Source organism: Bos indicus x Bos taurus, chromosome 21, assembly GCF_003369695.1.
Source record: "Bos indicus x Bos taurus breed Angus x Brahman F1 hybrid chromosome 21, Bos_hybrid_MaternalHap_v2.0, whole genome shotgun sequence".
NCBI lineage: Eukaryota > Metazoa > Chordata > Mammalia > Artiodactyla > Bovidae > Bos > Bos indicus x Bos taurus.
Genome location: NC_040096.1, coordinates 28,847,008 through 28,866,076, shown reverse-complemented (window position 1 = coordinate 28,866,076; position 19,069 = coordinate 28,847,008). Strand labels below are relative to the sequence as shown.

At 44.5% G+C, this 19,069-nt stretch overlaps 2 protein-coding genes across 10 annotated transcripts in view; both read right to left on the bottom strand.

Moving 5' to 3' along the window:
- Positions 1-10,352, bottom strand: part of TM2D3 (TM2 domain containing 3) — a 36,121-nt gene extending 25,769 nt beyond the window's left edge. The window contains exons 1-4 of one of the 3 annotated variants that reach the window (XM_027521302.1): positions 10,217-10,346; positions 9,781-9,873; positions 5,281-5,438; positions 561-735 (exon numbers count right to left, since the gene is read on the bottom strand). In XM_027521302.1, the coding sequence (XP_027377103.1) occupies positions 561-735; positions 5,281-5,438; positions 9,781-9,873; positions 10,217-10,307 (517 nt within the window). In that variant the 5' untranslated portion in view covers positions 10,308-10,346. Of the gene's footprint in view, positions 1-560; positions 736-5,280; positions 5,439-9,780; positions 9,874-10,216 lie in introns of all 3 variants that reach the window. The other 2 variants (XM_027521304.1, XM_027521303.1) reach the window with 2 other exon arrangements.
- A 2,368-nt stretch (positions 10,353-12,720) lies between these two features.
- Positions 12,721-19,069, bottom strand: part of TARSL2 (threonyl-tRNA synthetase like 2) — a 44,183-nt gene continuing 37,834 nt past the window's right edge. Inside the window, exons 16-19 of one of the 7 annotated variants that reach the window (XM_027520950.1) lie at positions 17,509-17,613; positions 15,292-15,364; positions 14,561-14,675; positions 12,721-13,230 (exon numbers count right to left, since the gene is read on the bottom strand). In XM_027520950.1, coding sequence (XP_027376751.1) covers positions 13,082-13,230; positions 14,561-14,675; positions 15,292-15,364; positions 17,509-17,613 — 442 coding nt within the window. In that variant the 3' untranslated portion in view covers positions 12,721-13,081. Of the gene's footprint in view, positions 13,231-14,560; positions 14,676-15,291; positions 15,365-16,962; positions 17,142-17,508; positions 17,614-19,069 lie in introns of those variants that run through there. The other 6 variants (XM_027520953.1, XM_027520952.1, XM_027520954.1 and 3 more) reach the window with 6 other exon arrangements.

The window sequence follows — 19,069 nt, the reverse complement described above, 5'->3', positions numbered from 1 at the left end:
TCCAAATACATTGGAGAGCAGAAAAACTATGATACAGTCTTACAACAGGTTATTATAAAGAAATGAAAAAAGAAGAAGACAAGCTGAAGAATCTTAGAGCCATAATGATGAAAAGAAACAAGTCCCAGGAGACCATAAACAGCCTGCTACTACTTCACACAGTTCTGAGACATGCATTACTGAATAATTCACCACGCTGTATTCTAGCACATACATGGGACAATTATAAAAAACTTAAAGGAAGGGATTGGGATCATAAGAAACCTCAAAAGGGTATCACCCCTAAAGAAGAGGCAGGAAACACTCTGGCAGTTTCGATGGCATCAGATGCTTTGGCTGTTAACCTGGGGGAGACTCAATCACACATTATGCTCTACACCTTATACATTTTTATTTTATGAAGTACTACGTTTTAAAAGATAAGGAACTGGCATAACTAAAAGGTGCTGATAAACATTTCTGACTACACAATTGAAACCTAATTCTCAAACGTCTGTGATGGTTCTGCAAGTACGCCTGAAGAAGAGCACTCTGCCTAGAAGCTCCCTCAGCCGACTCACCCAGGCAGTGGACGTGGTCCCGCACAGTGCAGTTGGTTGGATAGCGCTGCCGAGGGCAGGACACCGCCCTGCAGTCGCTGGAGCTGAAGCACTCGTAGTCAGCCTCCGGGAGCTGCCAGCAGAACCTGCAGGTCATGTTGAGGACAAAACTCTTCTGGGATTTGAAGTCTGGATCCTACAAAGGACACAGAGCTATTCGGTCATAATCCAGCTTGTCAATATGTCACTAAAACTACACAGTTACAAGGCACAAGTGTCAAAAACACTTCTATTTATGATCTAGGAGGAAGTGGCAGACAAACAGGTACCAAGCCAATATGTATGCAAAACAAATGTATATGCCATGATCTAGGATCATAAGTATATACCCCAAAATATACACCTAAGAAAAAATACCTAGATAAATGCACATCAAATTATCAAAGGTTATCAGGATAAGATTACTTCATCACTGTTACTTTGGCTAAATTTTTAATAACACACATGCATACTTATATGACAAAGAAGAAAGGAAAAGGCACTTTATGAAGCCCCAGAGACACAAGAGAGCTGACAGGGCAGATGAGTCCCTCTGCTCAAAGTACTGTGCAGTACGTGGGAGTCGGGACCCAGCTGGACACTCCTAGAGGAACAGCCTGCCTACCGGGTCTCAACTCTTCCTAGGAGTCCCTGAGGTCCTAAGACCCAGGGCAGTCACTGCTGTTACACTCCCAGGAGTACCTGACAGGACCCACCCAGAGGCAGCCCCAGGAGACCATCCCCATCTTAGAAAGAACCCCTTGGAGAGGTTCAGCCAGTGCTATTGTGGCCCTGAGCCTCGAAACAAGAGTCCATTTCAATTTTAAATTTGTTTTCTGCCTGTAAGAGCACCCCATGTGCTTATATGTTACACATTTGGAAATTACAGGAAAACTGGTAACCTCTCCAGAGAGAAGCACTGTCTAACCTTCTTTCATTTTTGCTTCCTGTGATACAGTTTTACATTCATGGAATTATACTGAAAACATTTTGTATCCTTTCACCACCACTTGATATTATGCTATAAAACATACTTTTCAAAACTGTATTTAAATGGTAACACAATCACCTCTGGAAGTATCATATTTACTAATTTTTTTTTATTAATGCAAAAACCACTTATAAGGGCAGTATTCACGAGTAAGGCACTGCTTGATTTAAACATTATTATTGTAAATGTCTGCATATTTCTAGTGATCCATCTGTAACACACGTTTCTCAACCTGTTTTTTTGCAACACTGGGCAGACAGTGTACATGGTACAAACTCTGGGAGACAAGAAGAGAGTAAAGAGATGGCTGGCCCTGCCGGGCCCTCAGCACTGAGCACAGCTCATCCATGCTGGTCTTCCAGGGAGTCTGTTCTATGCATGGGCACGCTTACGACAGATATGCTTCTTCTTTTTCTAATTTAATGTTCCCACTGATAATTACTTTCACTTAATTCTGAGGTATCAGTAAACATCTCTGGAGCTGCCTAGTTCTCAACAGCTGCAATGTATTTATTTCACTACACAGTGAGCTGCAAAGTGAACTGCTCTTTCTTGGACATTCAGCTTGCTTCCAACCTTGCTGGGTGAACAATGCAGCTAAGAATATTCTTAGGCATACTTATGTGTATCAATGTGCAGTAAGTAACACCTGTTAGATGAATTCCTAGATATGGAACTGCCAGGTCAAAGCTTACATGCATCTGTACGTTTCAGAAAGAAAGAAAGTGAGGTCACTCAGTCGTGTCCAACTCTTTGCGACCCCATGGACTGTAGCCTACCAGGCTCCTCCATCCATGGAATTTTCAAGGCAAGAGTACTGGAGGGGGTTGTCATTTCCTTCTCCAGGGGATCTTCCTGATTCAGGGATAGAACCCGGATCTCCCACATTGCAGGCAGATGCTTTACCTTCTGAGCCACCAGGGAAGCCCACAGGTTTCAGAGATGAGACAAACTGTCTACCACAGGCTGACTAATCCACACATCTACTGACAAGACACAGCAATGTTTGTCTCTTACACCTTCAAGAAAAGTGTTATCAAACTCTGTTTTGCCAATCTGACAGGTTAAAAAAATGCATTAATTTGTATTAAACTATGAGAAAATTAAGCACCTTTCAAATACAAGTTGAAAGTCCACCTGTATTTCCTTTGCTACGAACCATGTACTCATGCTCTAGCACTATTTTTCTACAGGACTGTCGTCTTTTTCTCATTGGCTTTTTGGATGTATTGATATATTATAGGTATTAGTATATTATTTGTCACGTGTATTAAAAAAAACTTTTTCATCGTTTGTCATTTATCTCTGGCCTTTATGCTTTTTAAGGTCATGCAGAAACCCCTCACCTTTAGTAGTCAAATGTATAAATTCTTTCTTGTATAACTTTTAAACTTTATTTCATACTTAGAAAAATATTTCCCACTTTGAGATGATAACAGAACTCTCACGCTTTCTCTGGTACTTTGAGGTTTCATCTTCTCACGTAAAGTCTGGCATCTATCTGGAATTTACTTTGGACAAAATAGGGATTCTACTTTTTTTCCATGGGCACCTGGGCACCCTAGCATTCACTAAGTCCACAAAAAACTGCAGACCCCAACAAGAGCTCATATGTGGTAAATACCTTTCCCTCTGTGACACAACTGTCATTACTGAGAATACAGAACCTACCTAAAGGAATTAAACTTGCCTCACTTACACTAGCAGACTAAGCTCTCCTCCAAGTAACAGAAACAAAAACCATTTCTGTCAAGCACATCTCCAGCTGATGTCAGCTGGGCTGGCAGTTTCCATTACAGCTGGATTTCTGCACTTACTTCTATTTATATACATTATAAAACAATTTCTTTGACTAGTGTAATCCAGGTGAGATTCCCTTGGCCTGAGTCCCTATGAGTGCACATGAGAAGGATGAGAAGAGTTTATTTCCTTCTATTAATCTGAAGTTCAACATAAGGTGAGGGGAGGGAAGGGGGTGAATGCAACAGGCGAGAGGACGAATACTTGCGTATACACCTGCAATGGTCTTAAACACCAAGGGAAGAATACGGGGCCGGCCCCAAATCACAGCCGCAGCACTCCTGGAACCCGCGGCTCCTGACAGCCAACTGTTTGACTGCTCTTCGTTTCTAAGAAGAAACACCACCAGATGCTCTTGAGATTACCTTCAAAAGCCACCTCTGGGGGCCAGGCACCTGCTACTGTACAGGATTTGTGATGACTGGCTAGTCACGAAGCAGGTGAGATGAAAGCACTTGAGGTGTGAAGAGGGAAAGAGTGCTTCCAGGGCGTGTCTCAGCCAAGGGTTAAGGACGGACCAGGGACAGGATCAGCTAGGAAAGTCCCTCCCTAAGTTTTGTCATTTCTCTACCTTTGTCATTTCTCCTGTCCTCTGCTATTTTCTGAAAAATGAAACCACCTGTTTTTTTGGATCACCTAAAGGAGGAAGAAATTGAAAACTAAGTTTCACTCAGGAACCAGTTGTGAGAGATAAATGTCCAAGACACTAAGGCAAACAAAGTAGGCTCATTCTGGGAAAAGCTCCCCTAAGCCATCAGGGTTTTCTCATTTTCCACAAGGTACCTACTATGTGCCAGACTTACGAAGCATGTGATTTCAAAAGCCATCAAACAGGTTTTGTTATTAGGTGAGTAGGGAGAAAATTCTATTTAAGATGAAGCAACCAAGACTAACTGATTATCCTAGGGCAGTCATGAAGACTACCTGCCAACTAGCTCAGTTTTCCAGCGCACTTTCAAGAGCAACACTGATACACGAAAATGACAAATACTGAAGTTTACCAACACTACATCCAGATGCTGAGGCCACATAAAATTTCATGCCCCCTTGGAGTGAAGCCTCCCTCAGGCCCTCTCCTGATACTGGACTTCAGGAGAAACAGAAAGAGCCTGGGTGGAGGGGAGGGCAGAAACTTTCTAATCTAGCCCTCTCCAGACCAGGCTCCAAAGGACAGATGCGGAAAGGTATCTTGTTCAAGTGAGAATCACTGGGTCAATGGAAACCCGCTAAAGAGAACATGACCTAGAATCTGTGTTTTCTTGACCACCTCCCACAACAAGGGCTCCACAGAAACACTTTAGGAAAAGTTGCTCTAGGTCCATCTCCTGATTTAACAGGAGACAAAGGAATAAATCTCAGAGCTGGCCTTGGCAAGGCCAGGAGTAGACACTGCTTTGTTATTCATTTCTACTCTCTGTCTTGCCCAGATGCTGGGACTACAATGAAGTGTGCAGTAATTTCCCTGGTCCAACCATTCAAGAATGCACATATGTGAATCTCCCTGACCTGGTCACACTCAGCAGGTGTAGGGCTGCCTCCAGGAACCGAGCTCTGAAGCAGGTGTCCTGAGAGCTGTAAACATATTAGAGACAGGCTGCAGTGTGACAACTCTAGCAGGGTCATTGCTGATGCACAACAGTGGGTGCCCTTGAGCCTGTTCTATGCCCTACTTGTTATAAGCAGTCTGACAATTACTTCAGTTTAGTCTTATGTCAGGAAATTGTTATCTGAATCCTTACACCAAACCTTGCTAGGAGACAAAAGTTTCATCTGATAAAGTGGACTTTACTCCTCAAATCTTACTTTTAAAATGTAGAGCACTTTCTCAATTTTCCCCATGTTCGCGTCTAAACTCTATTTATAACTCAAGCTTTACAGTGAGTTTAAGAATTCGTAAGTTGCAGTACTTACAACACAGGTAACAGAAGGTTTGACTGTGCAGTCAAAAGTGACAGGCTTCCCATAGACACAGGAAAAATTGGTCTTGCAATCTATACAGTCTGCAGGAAGTCTGCTACACAGGCCATTGCTCGGACATTTCATCACATAAGGTGGGATATCGGTACTTTCTGCAAGGGGCGAGAGAGAAGCTTATTCTCTTAGAATATGGATTAGAATAACAGATAAAAGCAATTTTCCAAGGTTAAGGAACACAATCATGAGCATAACATACATATATGGTTCTAGTAATAAATTAGGACTGCAAAAAGTTTATTGTGTTACAAGATGAAAAAACAAAGGCTTATAGATGATAAAGTTTGTTCAAGATCACAGAGGGAGGGTAGAACTGGAATCAGAATCCAAATTTCTCCGTTTCCAATCCACTGTGCTTTTCACTTGAATTCACTAATTTTTAAGTGAAGCCACTGACCCTCTAACACAATCAGTACAACAAGGAACCACCCCCAGAAGATATAGTGTCATTGTTACACAATGGTACTTCCACAAGCCACAATCTGCAAGGAATATTCAGTTTTACACTACCAAAGTACAAACAGTTCTTAGTATTAGCAACTTATTCAGTGGGTTACAGTTCTTTTTTTCCAGCCAACCTACCCAGGAGTATAATATATTACTATGAGTTAAGAGATTACCAAAACTGTAAACACTATTCTCAGGAAGGAAGAAAAGCTCTCAAAAAACGTCTGAAAGAGTCAAAAATTCTTGTGCTTTCTCTATAAAATAATCTATGTTTTAAACACAAGTATGTTGATGTCTTTTAGCAGACTTTAATAGAAGGAATAATATATGGATGCTAATTTCACTTCACTGAAATAATGGAACTCTACAGGGATGAAACTACGGAGAACAAGGTTTCGTTCAGCAAAGCACATTGACACTCATTTAAAACTCGTCCTACTTAAAGTCACTATTAAGTGGGCAATTATGCAAAATATCAGAGTACATCATGCAAAATGCCGGGCTGGATGAAGCACAAGCTGAAATCAAGATTGCCGGGAGAAATATCAATAACCTCAGATTCTCAGATGACACCACTCTTATGGCAGAAAGCAAAGATGAACTAAAAAGCCTCTTGTTGAAAGTTAAAGAGGAGAGTGAAAAACCTGGCTTAAAACTCAACATTCAAAAAACGAAGGTCATGGCATCTGGGTCACTTCATGGCAAACAGATGAGGAAACAATGGAAAACAGTGAGAGACTTTATCCTGGGAAGCTCCGAAATCACTACAGATGGTAACTGCAGCCATGAAATTAAAAGACGCTTGCTCCTTAGAAGAAAAGCTATGACCAATCTACACAGCATATCAAAAAGCAGAGACATTACTTTGCCAACAAAGGTCTGTCTAGCCAAAGGTATGGTTTTTCCAGTAGTCACGTATGGATGTGAGAGTTGGACTATAAAGAAAGCTGAGCGCGGAAGAATTGTTGCTTTTGAACTATGGTACTGGATAAGACTCTTGAGAGTCCCTTGGACTGCAAGGAGATCCAACCAGTCAATCCTAAAGGAAATCAACGCTTAATATTCACTGGAAGGACTGATGCTGAAGCTGAAACTCCAATACTTTGGCCACCTGATGCGAAGAATTGACTCACTGGAAAAGATCCTGATGCTGGGAAAGATTGAAGGCAGGAGGAGAAGAGGATGACAGAGGATGCCATCACTGACTCGATGGACATAAGTTTGAGCAAGCTCTGGGAGTTGGTGATGGACAGGGAAGCCCGGCATGCTGCAGTCCATGGGGTCAGAGTTGGACACGACTGAGCAACTGAACTGAACTGATGCAAAATATCACTTTTTCCTTTATTGTTTTGTTCCTATTACTACTGAGGCTGGAGGATGGACACTTAGAATCACAAAACCAAAATGTCTCTGAAGCCTGAAAGGTTAGTAATTTGCTCCAGCTTCCAGCGGCATCACCAAACTTAAAGCCAAGTCTCAACCAGTCCCTTTGGGATTTCCCGCACCCCCACCATCCCCTCCCCTCCCTGCCCCATTTCACACAGCCCTTTTAAGGGGGTGCCTTTTAATACTCAACATCAGGATCAGGGTCAAGAGGCACAAGAAATTTTCTGAAGAGAAAGGAACATTGGTTGAAGGTAATCTGTGACAGGCAAAGGAGAAAAGGAAAGATATAAACATCTGAATGCAGAGTTCCAAAGAATAGCAAGAGGAAATACGAAAGCCTTCTTCAGCGATCAATGCAAAGAAATAGAGGAAAACAACAGAATGGGAAAGACTAGGGATCTTTTCAAGAAAATCAGAGATACCAAAGGAACATTTCATGCAAAGATGGGCTCGATAAAGGACAGAAATGGTATGGACCTAACAGAAGCAGAAGATATTAAGAAGAGGTGGCAAGAATACACAGAAGAACTGTACAAAAAAGATCTTCATGACCCAGATAATCACGATGGTGTGATCACTGACCTAGAGCTAGACGTCCTGGAATGTGAAGTCAAGTGGGCCTTAGAAAGCATCACTATGAACAAAGCTAGTGGAGGTGATGGAATTCCAGTTAAGCTATCTCAAATCCTGAAAGATGATGCTGTGAAAGTGCTGCACTCAATATGCCAGCAAATTTGGAAAACTCAGCAGTGGCCACAGGACTGGAAAAGGTCAGTTTTCATTCCAATCCCAAAGAAAGGCAATGCCAAAGAATGCTCAAAGTACCGCACAATTGCACTCATCTCACACGCTAGTAAAGTAATGCTCAAAATTCTCCAAGCCAGGCTTCAGCAATATGTGAACCGTGAACTTCCTGATGTTCAAGCTGGTTTTAGAAAAGGCAGAGGAACCAGAGATCAAATTGCCAACATCGCTGGATCATGGAAAAAGCAAGAGAGTTCCAGAAAAACATCTATTTCTGCTTTTCTGACTATGCCAAAGCCTTTGACTGTGTGGATCACAATAAACTGTGGAAAATTCTGAAAGAGATGGGAATACCAGACCACCTGATCTGCCTCTTGAGAAATTTGTATGCAGGTCAGGAAGCAACAGTTAGAACTGGACATGGAACAACAGACTGGTTCCAAATAGGAAAAGGAGTTCATCAAGGCTGTATATTGTCACCCTGCTTATTTAACTTCTATGCAGAGTACATCATGAGAAACACTGGACTGGAAGAAACACAAGCTGGAATCAAGATTGCTGGGAGAAATATCAATAACCTCAGATATGCAGATGACAAGACCCTTATGGCAGAAAGTGAAGAGGAACTAAAAAGCCTCTTGATGAAAGTGAAAGTGGAGAGTGAAAAAGCTGGCTTAAAGCTCAACATTCAGAAAACGAAGATCATGGCATCCGGTCCCATCACTTCATGGGAAATAGATGGGGAAACAGTGGAAACAGTGTCAGACTTTATTTTTCTGGGTTCCAAAATCACTACAGATGGTGACTGCAGCCATGAAATTAAAAGACGCTTACTCCTTGGAAGGAAAGTTATGACCAACCTAGATAGCATATTCAAAAGCAGAGACATTACTTGGCCAACAAAGATCCGTCTAGTCAAGGCTATGGTTTTTCCTGTGGTCATGTATGGATGTGAGAGTTGGACTGTGAAGAAGGTTGAGCGCCGAAGAATTGATGCTTTTGAACTGTGGTGTTGGAGAAGACTCGAGAGTCCCTTGGACTGCAAGGAGATCCAAGCAGTCCATTCTGAAGGAGATCAGCCCTGGGATTTCTTTGGAAGGAATGATGCTAAAGCTGAGACTCCAGTACTTTGGCCACCTGATGTGAAGAGCTGACTCACTGGAAAAGACTCTGATGCTGGGAGGGATTGGGGATAGGAGAAGAAGGGGACGACAGAGGATGAGATGGCTGGATGGCATCACTGACTTGAGGGATGTGAGTCTGAGTGAACTGCGGGAGTTGGTGATGGACAGGGAGGCCTGGTGTGCTGCGATTCATGGGGCCGCAAAGAGTCGGACACGACTGAGCGACTGATCTATCTGATCTGATCTGAATCTTCATGGGTGAGGTGAAAAAATACTAGAAATAAAAGAGATGTGAATGAGGAGCCTGGGACTGGAAAGAGATGAAGCAGGAATGTAGAAAGGTATTGAAATACCGAGGCTGTCTACAGAAAAGGTCTGTGCATCTGTCTTTAGTTCACATAACCTAAAATGCAATCAATAAAATGTTCAAAACATGGAAAGTGAAACTCGCTCAGTCGTGTCCGACTCTTTTCGCGATCCCACGGACTGTAGCCCGCCAAGCTCCTCTGTCCATGGGATTCTCCGGGCAAGAATACTGGTGTGGGTTGCCATTCCCTTCTCCAGGGAATCTTCCCGACCCAAGGATTGATCCCGGGTCTCCTGCATTGCAGGCAGACTCTTTATCATCTGAACCACCAGGGAAATGATTTCATATTCTACAGGAAATGTTCACCAAAAAGGGAGAGACCACTAGATATAAACACACACATTTACGAGCACGGAAAACGCCCGGTACCTGCCGCCCTGGGCACCGCTGTGAAGGTCCGTGTGGGGCCCGGGTCCTTGATGGCCTGCGGCAGTGGCTGCGAGGGCTCCTCGCTGAAGGACCCTGCGACCGGAGAGACGGAGACCTCAGGCGGTGCGGCTGCGCTCCAGGCTTCAGCTGCCTGGGCAAACCTGGAGGCCTGATCGCCCACGAACTGAAGGGGAAACCCAACGAGGTCGACATTCGTCCCGGTCTGCGAGCACCTGGGACCAAGCGCGGGGCCGGGACACAGCCCCACGCCTCCGGCCGAGACCCCGGGCCCTCCCATTCCAGGCTCGCGGCTTCGGGTCCCTGAGCTAGCCGAGGGGCGGAGGCAAACCGTGCCGGACTCGGCCGCAGCGACCCGCGCCCTCCTCCCGCACTCTGCCTCCGCCTGCGGTCCCGGGGCCCCCAGCCCTCAACTCACCGCCGCCCGACAGGATGTAGAACTGTGAGAGGAACAGCACCACACGACACAGTCGGCAAAGAGGCCGCAGCAAGACCACCGCAGCCGCCATCTTGCCGGCGCGCTCTCTTCCGGCCGCGCGGGGACGCGCGAGGGGCGGGGCGCCCGCGCGCGCCGAGGGGGCGGGTCCGGACGGGGCCACAGCGCCGGCGCAGGCGCGGCAGCCCTGCGGGTGTTCCCCGTGCTCAGCCGGCTAAGGCTGCCAGGTACCCACCTCCACCGCCCCCCAACCCCCCTACCCTCCCATCCCCCCACCCCCCCATCCCACCCCCGGCGCCGCCTGCCCCTGGAATAAGAGGCTCACCTTTCTCCCTTGTGTCTCAGCTAGTAAAGAATCTGCCCGCAATGCAGGAGACCTGGGTTCGACCCCTGAGTTAGGAAGATGCCCTGGAGAAGGGAAAGGCTACCCACTCCAGTGTTGTAGCCTGGAGAATTCCATGTATTGTCCGTGGGGTCGCAAAGAGTCGGACAAGACTGAGCGACTTTTACTTCACTTTCTCCTTCCTGAAGGATTGAGGGCAGAGGCTGGCAAGTTTGGGAAGTTGGCCACTGTTTACCTGTGACTGGATCTGTACGTTTAGTGACAAACAAAAACTGCTGCTGTACGCTCGGCACCGTGCAGAGATCTGACGAAGTTACGGTTAGTCTGACTGAAAAGGCGCTTGTGTACAGATGCGGCCCAGACTGCTCGGGAAGGACTCCAGGTGTGCCCGGGAGACCCGAGGCCCCACTCCGCACCACCCCGGGGCCCGGCCAGCGTCCCGCCCCGAAGTCTAGCCAGTCCCTAGAGACACTCCTCGAGGACAGAGAGAATGCCTGGTGGCGCACGTCTCCGGCCCCCAGACCGTCTGGAGGAGGCCCAGCTCCGGAAGGGAGGTGCTCGCAGGCCGCGGCCCCCTGAGGCCCACACGGCAACCCACACGTGTTCCTGCCGCAGCATCCTTCGTCCTGGGCCGCGCATAGGCCTCCCTCTTCGCCTCCATCCTCCACAAGACCGTCCGGGTGGGTAGTCCTCTCACACCCCTTCCCTCACAAGTACATTTGGTGAATAAAGAAATCTATCGAATAGTTCTTGGCTTCAATAAAAGTTGTAACTTAAAAAGTTACATTACACAACCTGCAGCTTCTAGCATCGCACAGGTGTGACCCTTGAACCACCTCGGGGAGAGGGGTGCAGGGGGAAACTCACATATAACTTAGAGCAGGCCCTCCAAGTCTGGTTCTTCCACCTGTCGCGGGTAGGATCCTGTATACTCTAGTATTTACTATTGAAAAAGTGTGTTAGTTGCTCAATCGTGTCCGACTCTTTGCGACCCCACGAACGGTAGCTGCCAGGCTCCTCTGTCCGTGGGATTTCCCAAGCAAGAATACTGGAGCGGGTTACCATGCCGTTCTCCAGGGGATCTTCCCAACCCAGGGATCCAACCCACATCTCCTGCGTCCCAGGTGGGTTCTTTACCGCTGAGCCACCAGGGAAGCCTACTATTGAAAAACACCCACAGGATTGTAGACCCATACAGTTCAATTTGCTGTCATTCATGGTCGACTGTTCTGTCCACCACCTCGTCAGGAAGCTAAATGACCAGTGTGTACAGAAGAAAGCAGGTTTTAAATCTGTTTCGAATTCCAGAGCACATAGCAAATAAAGACTGATGGAATGCAAGCTAAATTCACTATTGACAAAGCCATTTTAATACGGTTCTGGGAAGCAAGGTATTCCTCTCAGTTAAAATCAGAAAGCCATTTGAGTGTGTAAGTGGAATGTGATCCCATCAAAAGAGCAATTTAATTGTAGGGGAGCAAATTATTATGGTAAAAACCCATTCTGCTGCTAAGTCGCATCAGTCGTGTCCGACTCTGTGCGACCCCATAGAGGGAAGCCATAGGTACTATGTAATACATTTTGAATTTTTTTTCCTAAAGATAAGAAAGGTTCAGTTGTCACTTAGAAGCATTAAAATAGCAACTCATCCTACAGTGGAAACTACAAAAGATTACACAACACTGAATTTCTTTGACTTTAGAATCCTTTTTTAGTAATCCAGTATTTAGTACTAGCTTCAGAGAAGGCAATGGCACCCCACTCCAGTACTCTTGCCTGGAAAATCCCATGGACGGAGGAGCTGGTAGGCTGTAGTCCATGGAGTCGCTAGGAGTCGGACACAACTGAGCCACTTCACTTTCATGCATTGGAGAAGGAAATGGCAACCCACTCCAGTGTTCTTGCCTGGAGAATCCCAGTGACGGGGGAGCCTGGTGGGCTGCCGTCTATGGGGTCGCACAGAGTCGGACACGACTGAAGCGACTTAGCAGCAGCAGCAGCAGTACTAGCTTCTGTTGTGATTGTAGGTTAGCTGAAACAAATTGATTCTGATTTTGAAAATAAAGTTTCAGTGTGAACTTTAGTAAAACTTTAGTTAAAAAAATACCTGAGACATAATGTTATTAAATAAGATTTTCCCCCATTCAAAAAGCTTTGCAGACTTTTATTTGAGATTTATCTTTTGAAAATCACAGGTCTTAACAGTAACATCTCATATTGTTCATTGCCTAGTGTTTCCCTCTTTTGATGAATATTTTCCCATTTAAGTTTCTCAAGACATTTAGGAAATTGAAAACTTCCTGCTCTTGTCCTTTGTCTGTAGACACATGAGTGAATCAGATTTTGTGGGTATCGACCACTCAGTTCCTGTCTCGCTTCTCACTGTGCCCAGCAGCAGAGCTGACAGTGGGTCCCAAGTTCTTAGAAGTACTAATAGTAATTAGGGAAAATGCAAGCTCAGGGGTCAAAATGAGCTTATACAGACTCAGCACAGGGAAAGGACTTCAGAATTCTTCCTCAGCATTCAGGGTACGTGACTGCTTGAGATTCTTCAATTTATCAATGGTGGAAGTTACTGAGATCTCCCCATAAATTTTGTTGTCTCTTGTTTGAACATTTACAGCATTATTTGTCTCTTCCTTTTCTCCAACCACTGTAGAAAACAAAGGGAAATAAATCTATTTTAAATCAATACTTTACTAAATATTAAGTCAGCAGTCACATGGCCTGTGTTGCATTGAGTTTCCTTCTTAGCACTAATCACCAAATATCAATCTAATGTCCATTGAGTCATCCACTGAGAGTAAGTTTCTGGAGACAAGGAATGACTTCTAATCCCATTGGTCTGTTGTCTATTTTGGAGAACACCTGTGGTGTTTGTGGGGTACCAATAGGAGCAGAGAGCTCCTACAAACTTCCCAACTCCACCTGGCACACTTGATGAATTAGGGTGGGCACCAGACACAGGTCAACCAGCTGACAGAATGTTCTAGAATATAAGTAAAAGGTCTGTTCTCGCAACCCATACTGTGAGATGATGCAGAATTCTGCAGCCATGTGTCTTGCCACCTGGAAGGAAGACACTGGCCATCAAGGAGAGGGGAATAAAGTAGGTCAAGGAAGCATAAAGAACCAGACCAAAAGGGAACAGAAATGGGAAGAAATGGTCCTGGTCAGGGTGGAGTTCCCTCCTGTCCCAGTTACTTCTCTAATGGTTCGGTTATCGAATTCTACCTTCCATAGCGTGAGACACTGACTCCCAATACATTTCATCATGTCTAAGCTAATGTGAAGTCTCTGTCACCACAAGAAGTCTGACTGAACCATCACCAATACACATTATAAACACTTTTGATGACAAACTGCCCACAGGACCGCCCCCTGCATATTTATTTTGCCTTCTACAGAAACTTTCAACTTAAAAGGAGATAACCACATTGTGCCCACAGGCATGTCAATATCCATCTCCCTTGGTTTTAAATTACTCTTACAGTCAAAATTTTAGATTCGACATCTAATTGCTCCTGTTCTTCAGGGACATTTTATTTTTTCACTTAATTCTTTTCTTTTTATCTTCTTAAATTTGGAACTTTCCCTACTCATTACTTGAATCCTAACGAGTTCTAATAAACCAGAAAAGCAAAGGATATTACTTTAGGCCTGTCACATGGCTGAAACATGAGGAGTATAATTCTACTGATAAGATCATTTACATAGTTTTTCCACTGTTGGTTTGAGATATTAATTATTTCTAGTAATACTACACCACAGGATGCACATGAAATTTCCTAAGTCTTCTTCCAGAAAATTACAGAGTATCTAGCCAGGAACACCACAGGCTTTTCTTTGTGTTTAAGTATTCAACAGTTATTTGTCATAATCAAGCAGTTATACCATATTCTTTCTTTTTTGGTGAGGTTTTTTTTTTTTTGGAATTTAAGCGGAAAAAAGCATTTGGGAAAATATATATAAATTTAGATTACCAAAAATAAAATTATACTGAGCCAGCTGTGCATTTTGTATTTTGTTATTTAGTGTACAACCACGATCTAAGTCAACATCAGCCATGAATCCTTCCTCAAAGAAGTCACTGGATATCTACAAGACAATGAGACACTTTCATTAGTACTCTGTATAGGGTAGGGTAGTGTGGTAGGCAGCCTCCAAGATAAGCCCAGCATCCCCTCTGCCCAGTATTCATACCCTGGTGTGGTTCCAGGTTGGTCCATTTGACCACAGTGGAGAGGGAGTGATGGTGCATAAGTTCTGAGATGAGCTTAAAGGGCTGAGACCACTCCCCTAGCTGGGACCTTTGAGGTCCCAAGGGCTGTGGCCTCACCACGCACCTGGGCCAGAGCCCACCAACCATGATGGCTCAGATCCTGCCCCACAGAAACTGTGAGATAATACATGCCTGTTTCTTTGCTCTAAGGTGCCAAGTTACACAGCAACAGATAATACAAGTATTCTTCCCTAACAGAGCCGCAAGGAAAAGAATAACTATGAGATGTTTTAAAACACCAATTTCTCAAAAACAAGATATAAAGTAGCTCTTATACAACTACACAGACTTGACTCAGGTGTTACTGAAAACATGGGATGGTAAATAAATGTATTAGTTACGCAATGTTTAAAGGCATGAATAACATTCCAAGTCAATGACATTCACTGGCCACATGCCAAGATTATGTACTTTAAACATCTCTGATGTTACCTGAAGTGCGTATTTTTCACAAGTTGGCCCCACAGGGATGACCATCACCTGACGAGGAGACAGCCAGAAAGGCCTGAAAGATGTAAGTAATATGTATGTTTCAAAATGACCATTTAGTACATGATTAAAAACTAACCGAAGATTTTTTTTAAATAAGACTTCACATGAGAGAAGGTTCAGAAGAGAGGGGTGTAAGTCAAGCAAACTATATGGAAAAGCAGTCAAGGAGACAAAAGGGGAGACGGGGCCTTCTGATTGGAAGGGGTGGGGAAGACAGGCTGGCAGCCAGGTGAAAGAGCTAAACATCACTGGCCATCTGACCCAGCAACTGCTCTCCTGAGCATCCACCCCAGGGAAGTGGAAACGTGTTTGCATGAATGTGTTTAGCCCTGCACGCTAAAATTTATAGCAGTGTTCCGTATCAGAGCACCAAATGCCCCAGTGCCCTTCAGCGAGTGAGCGCTCAACTGTCACCGCATACAAACACACTGACAGAAGTGAGAGGGGGCCGAGGACTAGGGCTAGAGACACCTCGGACGGATCCCAAGGCAATTCCATCCAAGGAGTGGAAAAACCAGTCTCGACGGCTGTGCACTGAGATTCCACGCCTGTATGACTCTGGAAATGACAGAATTATGAAGGTGGAGATCAGATTAGTGGCTTCTGGGGATAGGGACAGAGTAGAGCAGGAGGTGTGTGGGATCCTTGAAAGTAACGGACCTGTGCTATACCCTGACCAGCGGGTACACAAATTCACTTGTGTGCACAATTGTGAGATCTGAACGAGGCTGGTAAGTGTATCAGAGTCACTTCCTGGTCATGCTGTATGTAGTTCTACAGGATGTCACCACTGGGGAAACTGATAACAAGTGTGCTAGACCTCTGTTTATATGATTCTACAGTTATTTTCAGAATGAAAATGTTTTTCGAGATGGAAAGGTGGGGATAAGCAATGTTTGATGTGGGAAATGGCTGCTTTTTTCTTCATCACATGGATTTCGTTTGAAGGTGTAGGGAAATGCATGGAGATTATTGTGGATGGCATTCTGTGAATGCACGTTTTTATATACTTATTCTTAAATTACAAACCAAAATAATACATGTGACAAATCTAATTATATACATGATGAAACAGAGAAATACAGTAAATGCTTCCTTCTGAGCTCTGCCCTCTCCCTAGACCCAGCCACCAGCCCCAGAAAGCCGCACTCTACACACATCTCAGGGTCTTCTGCCAGTACTCAGCAGGTGTCCAAAAGCTTGCAGCGTAAACTGTGGAGGGTGTGCACGGCAGCTCCATGGGGAAGTGCACCACCCCATCTCCAGATCCCCTAGCCCTACTGCTCCTGTGAAAGACCCACCATCTCTCACTGTGCTAACTACTTACAGCGGAATCAACTGAAGAGAAATACAAACAAGTTAACTCACACTTAGGAGGCACACACCTTCATATCTATACCTGTACCTGTAATGGCCTGGACACCCTGTGACACCTCAGTATGTTTCTTTACGATCACAAATAAAATCTCGGAGACAGACACAGACTCAGGCAACACCATCCTTGTGGACCGTTTTGAGTGATCAAATCTACATTTTCTAGCCTAATTATCTCTAAGTCTGACCTTGCGGCCAAAGCAATAACTAGAGCCCACACATCAGTGTAACTCATACCTCTAGCCATTCTTCCCTGGGGGCACAGAAGGTGACCAGATGAACCACTCAAAGCTGCCCTCAGGGAGTTCACCTGCCCCTCCATCCCCAGGTGGGGCTGCCACTGCAGACGGCCTCTGACTTTGGGGCCACATGTGACCCAGGTCCACGTATCTCCTCTCAAGTCAGTGGTCACAGGGCTGTGAGTGGAAGAAAGGAGAGCATGACAGCCAGCTGGGGGTGGGGTGGGGATGGGGGTGGGGGCGTGCCCTGGAGTGTGGCCCACATGCATTCCAGAGACAGATCTTTGAAGGTTAGACATACACGTGAAAAGGCTACTTTCTCATTTCACCAAGTTCCCAAAAAAGTAAATGACAGGGTTATGCCATTCTGCCTTTGTTTTCTTTGTTTTGTTTCCTGGTCTGGCAGATGCCACAAGAATTTTTTATTTGCTGTTTGGACACTTGCTAATTATAAGGTAGGAGCCATCATTTTTTTTCATATTAATTTTATCTTTAGACATGACTTTAAAGAACAAGAAACATGTAGCTTTCCCACATCACTCACCATTTTCCCCCATAGTTTTCAGAGAGAATGGCTATCATTCTTTCCACTGACCCCAAAATGGCTTGGTGAATGATCACAGGGTTCTTCTTATCGTCCCCATCCTTACTGAAAAATTAAAATTGCACATGTAATGTTCTCTTCAGACTCAGGAATAACTTTATCTTCTTACCTTATATTTAAAAGTTATTTTTCCAAACTAGGTAAAACAAGATTCCTCATGAACTATCTTTAAACATAAATGTGCCATGCATTAATTAGAAATAAAGGGTTTTTTTCTTTCAAATTATAGTATCTTTAATAAACCAAAGGGAAATTAAATATATCATCTAGGAAAAAGCAAGGTAATATTAGATCACTATTTCTATCACAAGTCTACTGATTATTTTAAACACCAGCTTTAATCTAAGTTACCAGTTTACCCCATACCAAGAGGCACTCTAACAAATTACATTTTAAAATTCATGTTATTTTGAACTATGGCTTACTCCACCAGTAATTTATTGAACAATTACCAAAGACATTGAAAAAATAAAATGTTTCTGTATTCTGTTAGAATACATTGGTATTCTATTAATTTGGGTTAATGGTATGACCACTGTGGCTGGCAAAAAATTTACCAACCTTGGAGAAGGCAATGGCACCCCACTCCAGTACTCTTGCCTGGAAAATCCCATGGACAGAGGAGCCTGGTAGGCTCCAGTCCATGGGGTCGCTAAGAGTTGGGAACAACTGAGCAACTTCACTTTCACTTTTCACTTTCATGCATTGGAGAAGGAAATGGCAACCCACTCCAGTATTCTTGCCTGGAGAATCCCAGGGACAGGGGAGTCTGGTGGGCTGCCGTCTATGGGGTCGCACAGAGTCGGACACAACTGAAGCGACTTAGCAGCAGCAGCAGTCATTAGTTACTAGAGAATATTGAGAACATATACAAAACTACAGAGCATTGTATAATGAACTCACATATAACCCTTTCCCAGGATCAGCAAACATCAGCTCACAATCCACCTTGTATGGTCCAAACCTGCCCACTCCTGACACCACCCACTGTGAACACTGCCGTGCCACCCTGTAAATGCTATGCCCCCACATTACATTTCAAAATGTTCCTGGTCTAATTCCCTTTACAGACCTGAAACCTTCATGACATGCTCCTTACATTGGAGGATTCTCTCCCCTCTTTCAAAAAAGATGTAAAAAGCAAATTATGACTGTTAACTATAATGTAGTAACTCACTCCAAGATCTGTGTACACTCTTCCCAGGAAGATAAATGTCTTTGCAATGCTTACAAAGTTCTTAGGAGGAATTTTTATCTATAGGGTTATACCAGATAGTTACTACTAAAACTCATGTACGCACAAGCAAACAAAAACAGAGAGTCATTCACTGAACTCACTTCAGATGAGTCTGGATCTCATCCCTGCCAGTCACCTCTGCTGCGGGTCATGGCAGACTGACTGCAGGCCATGTCCTCTTTCAGAGCTAAGAGGACTTCCGGGTGGGGTGGGGGGCCCAGGTCAGTCCTGCTCAGATACGTGAAGAAATGATTCACTCCACAA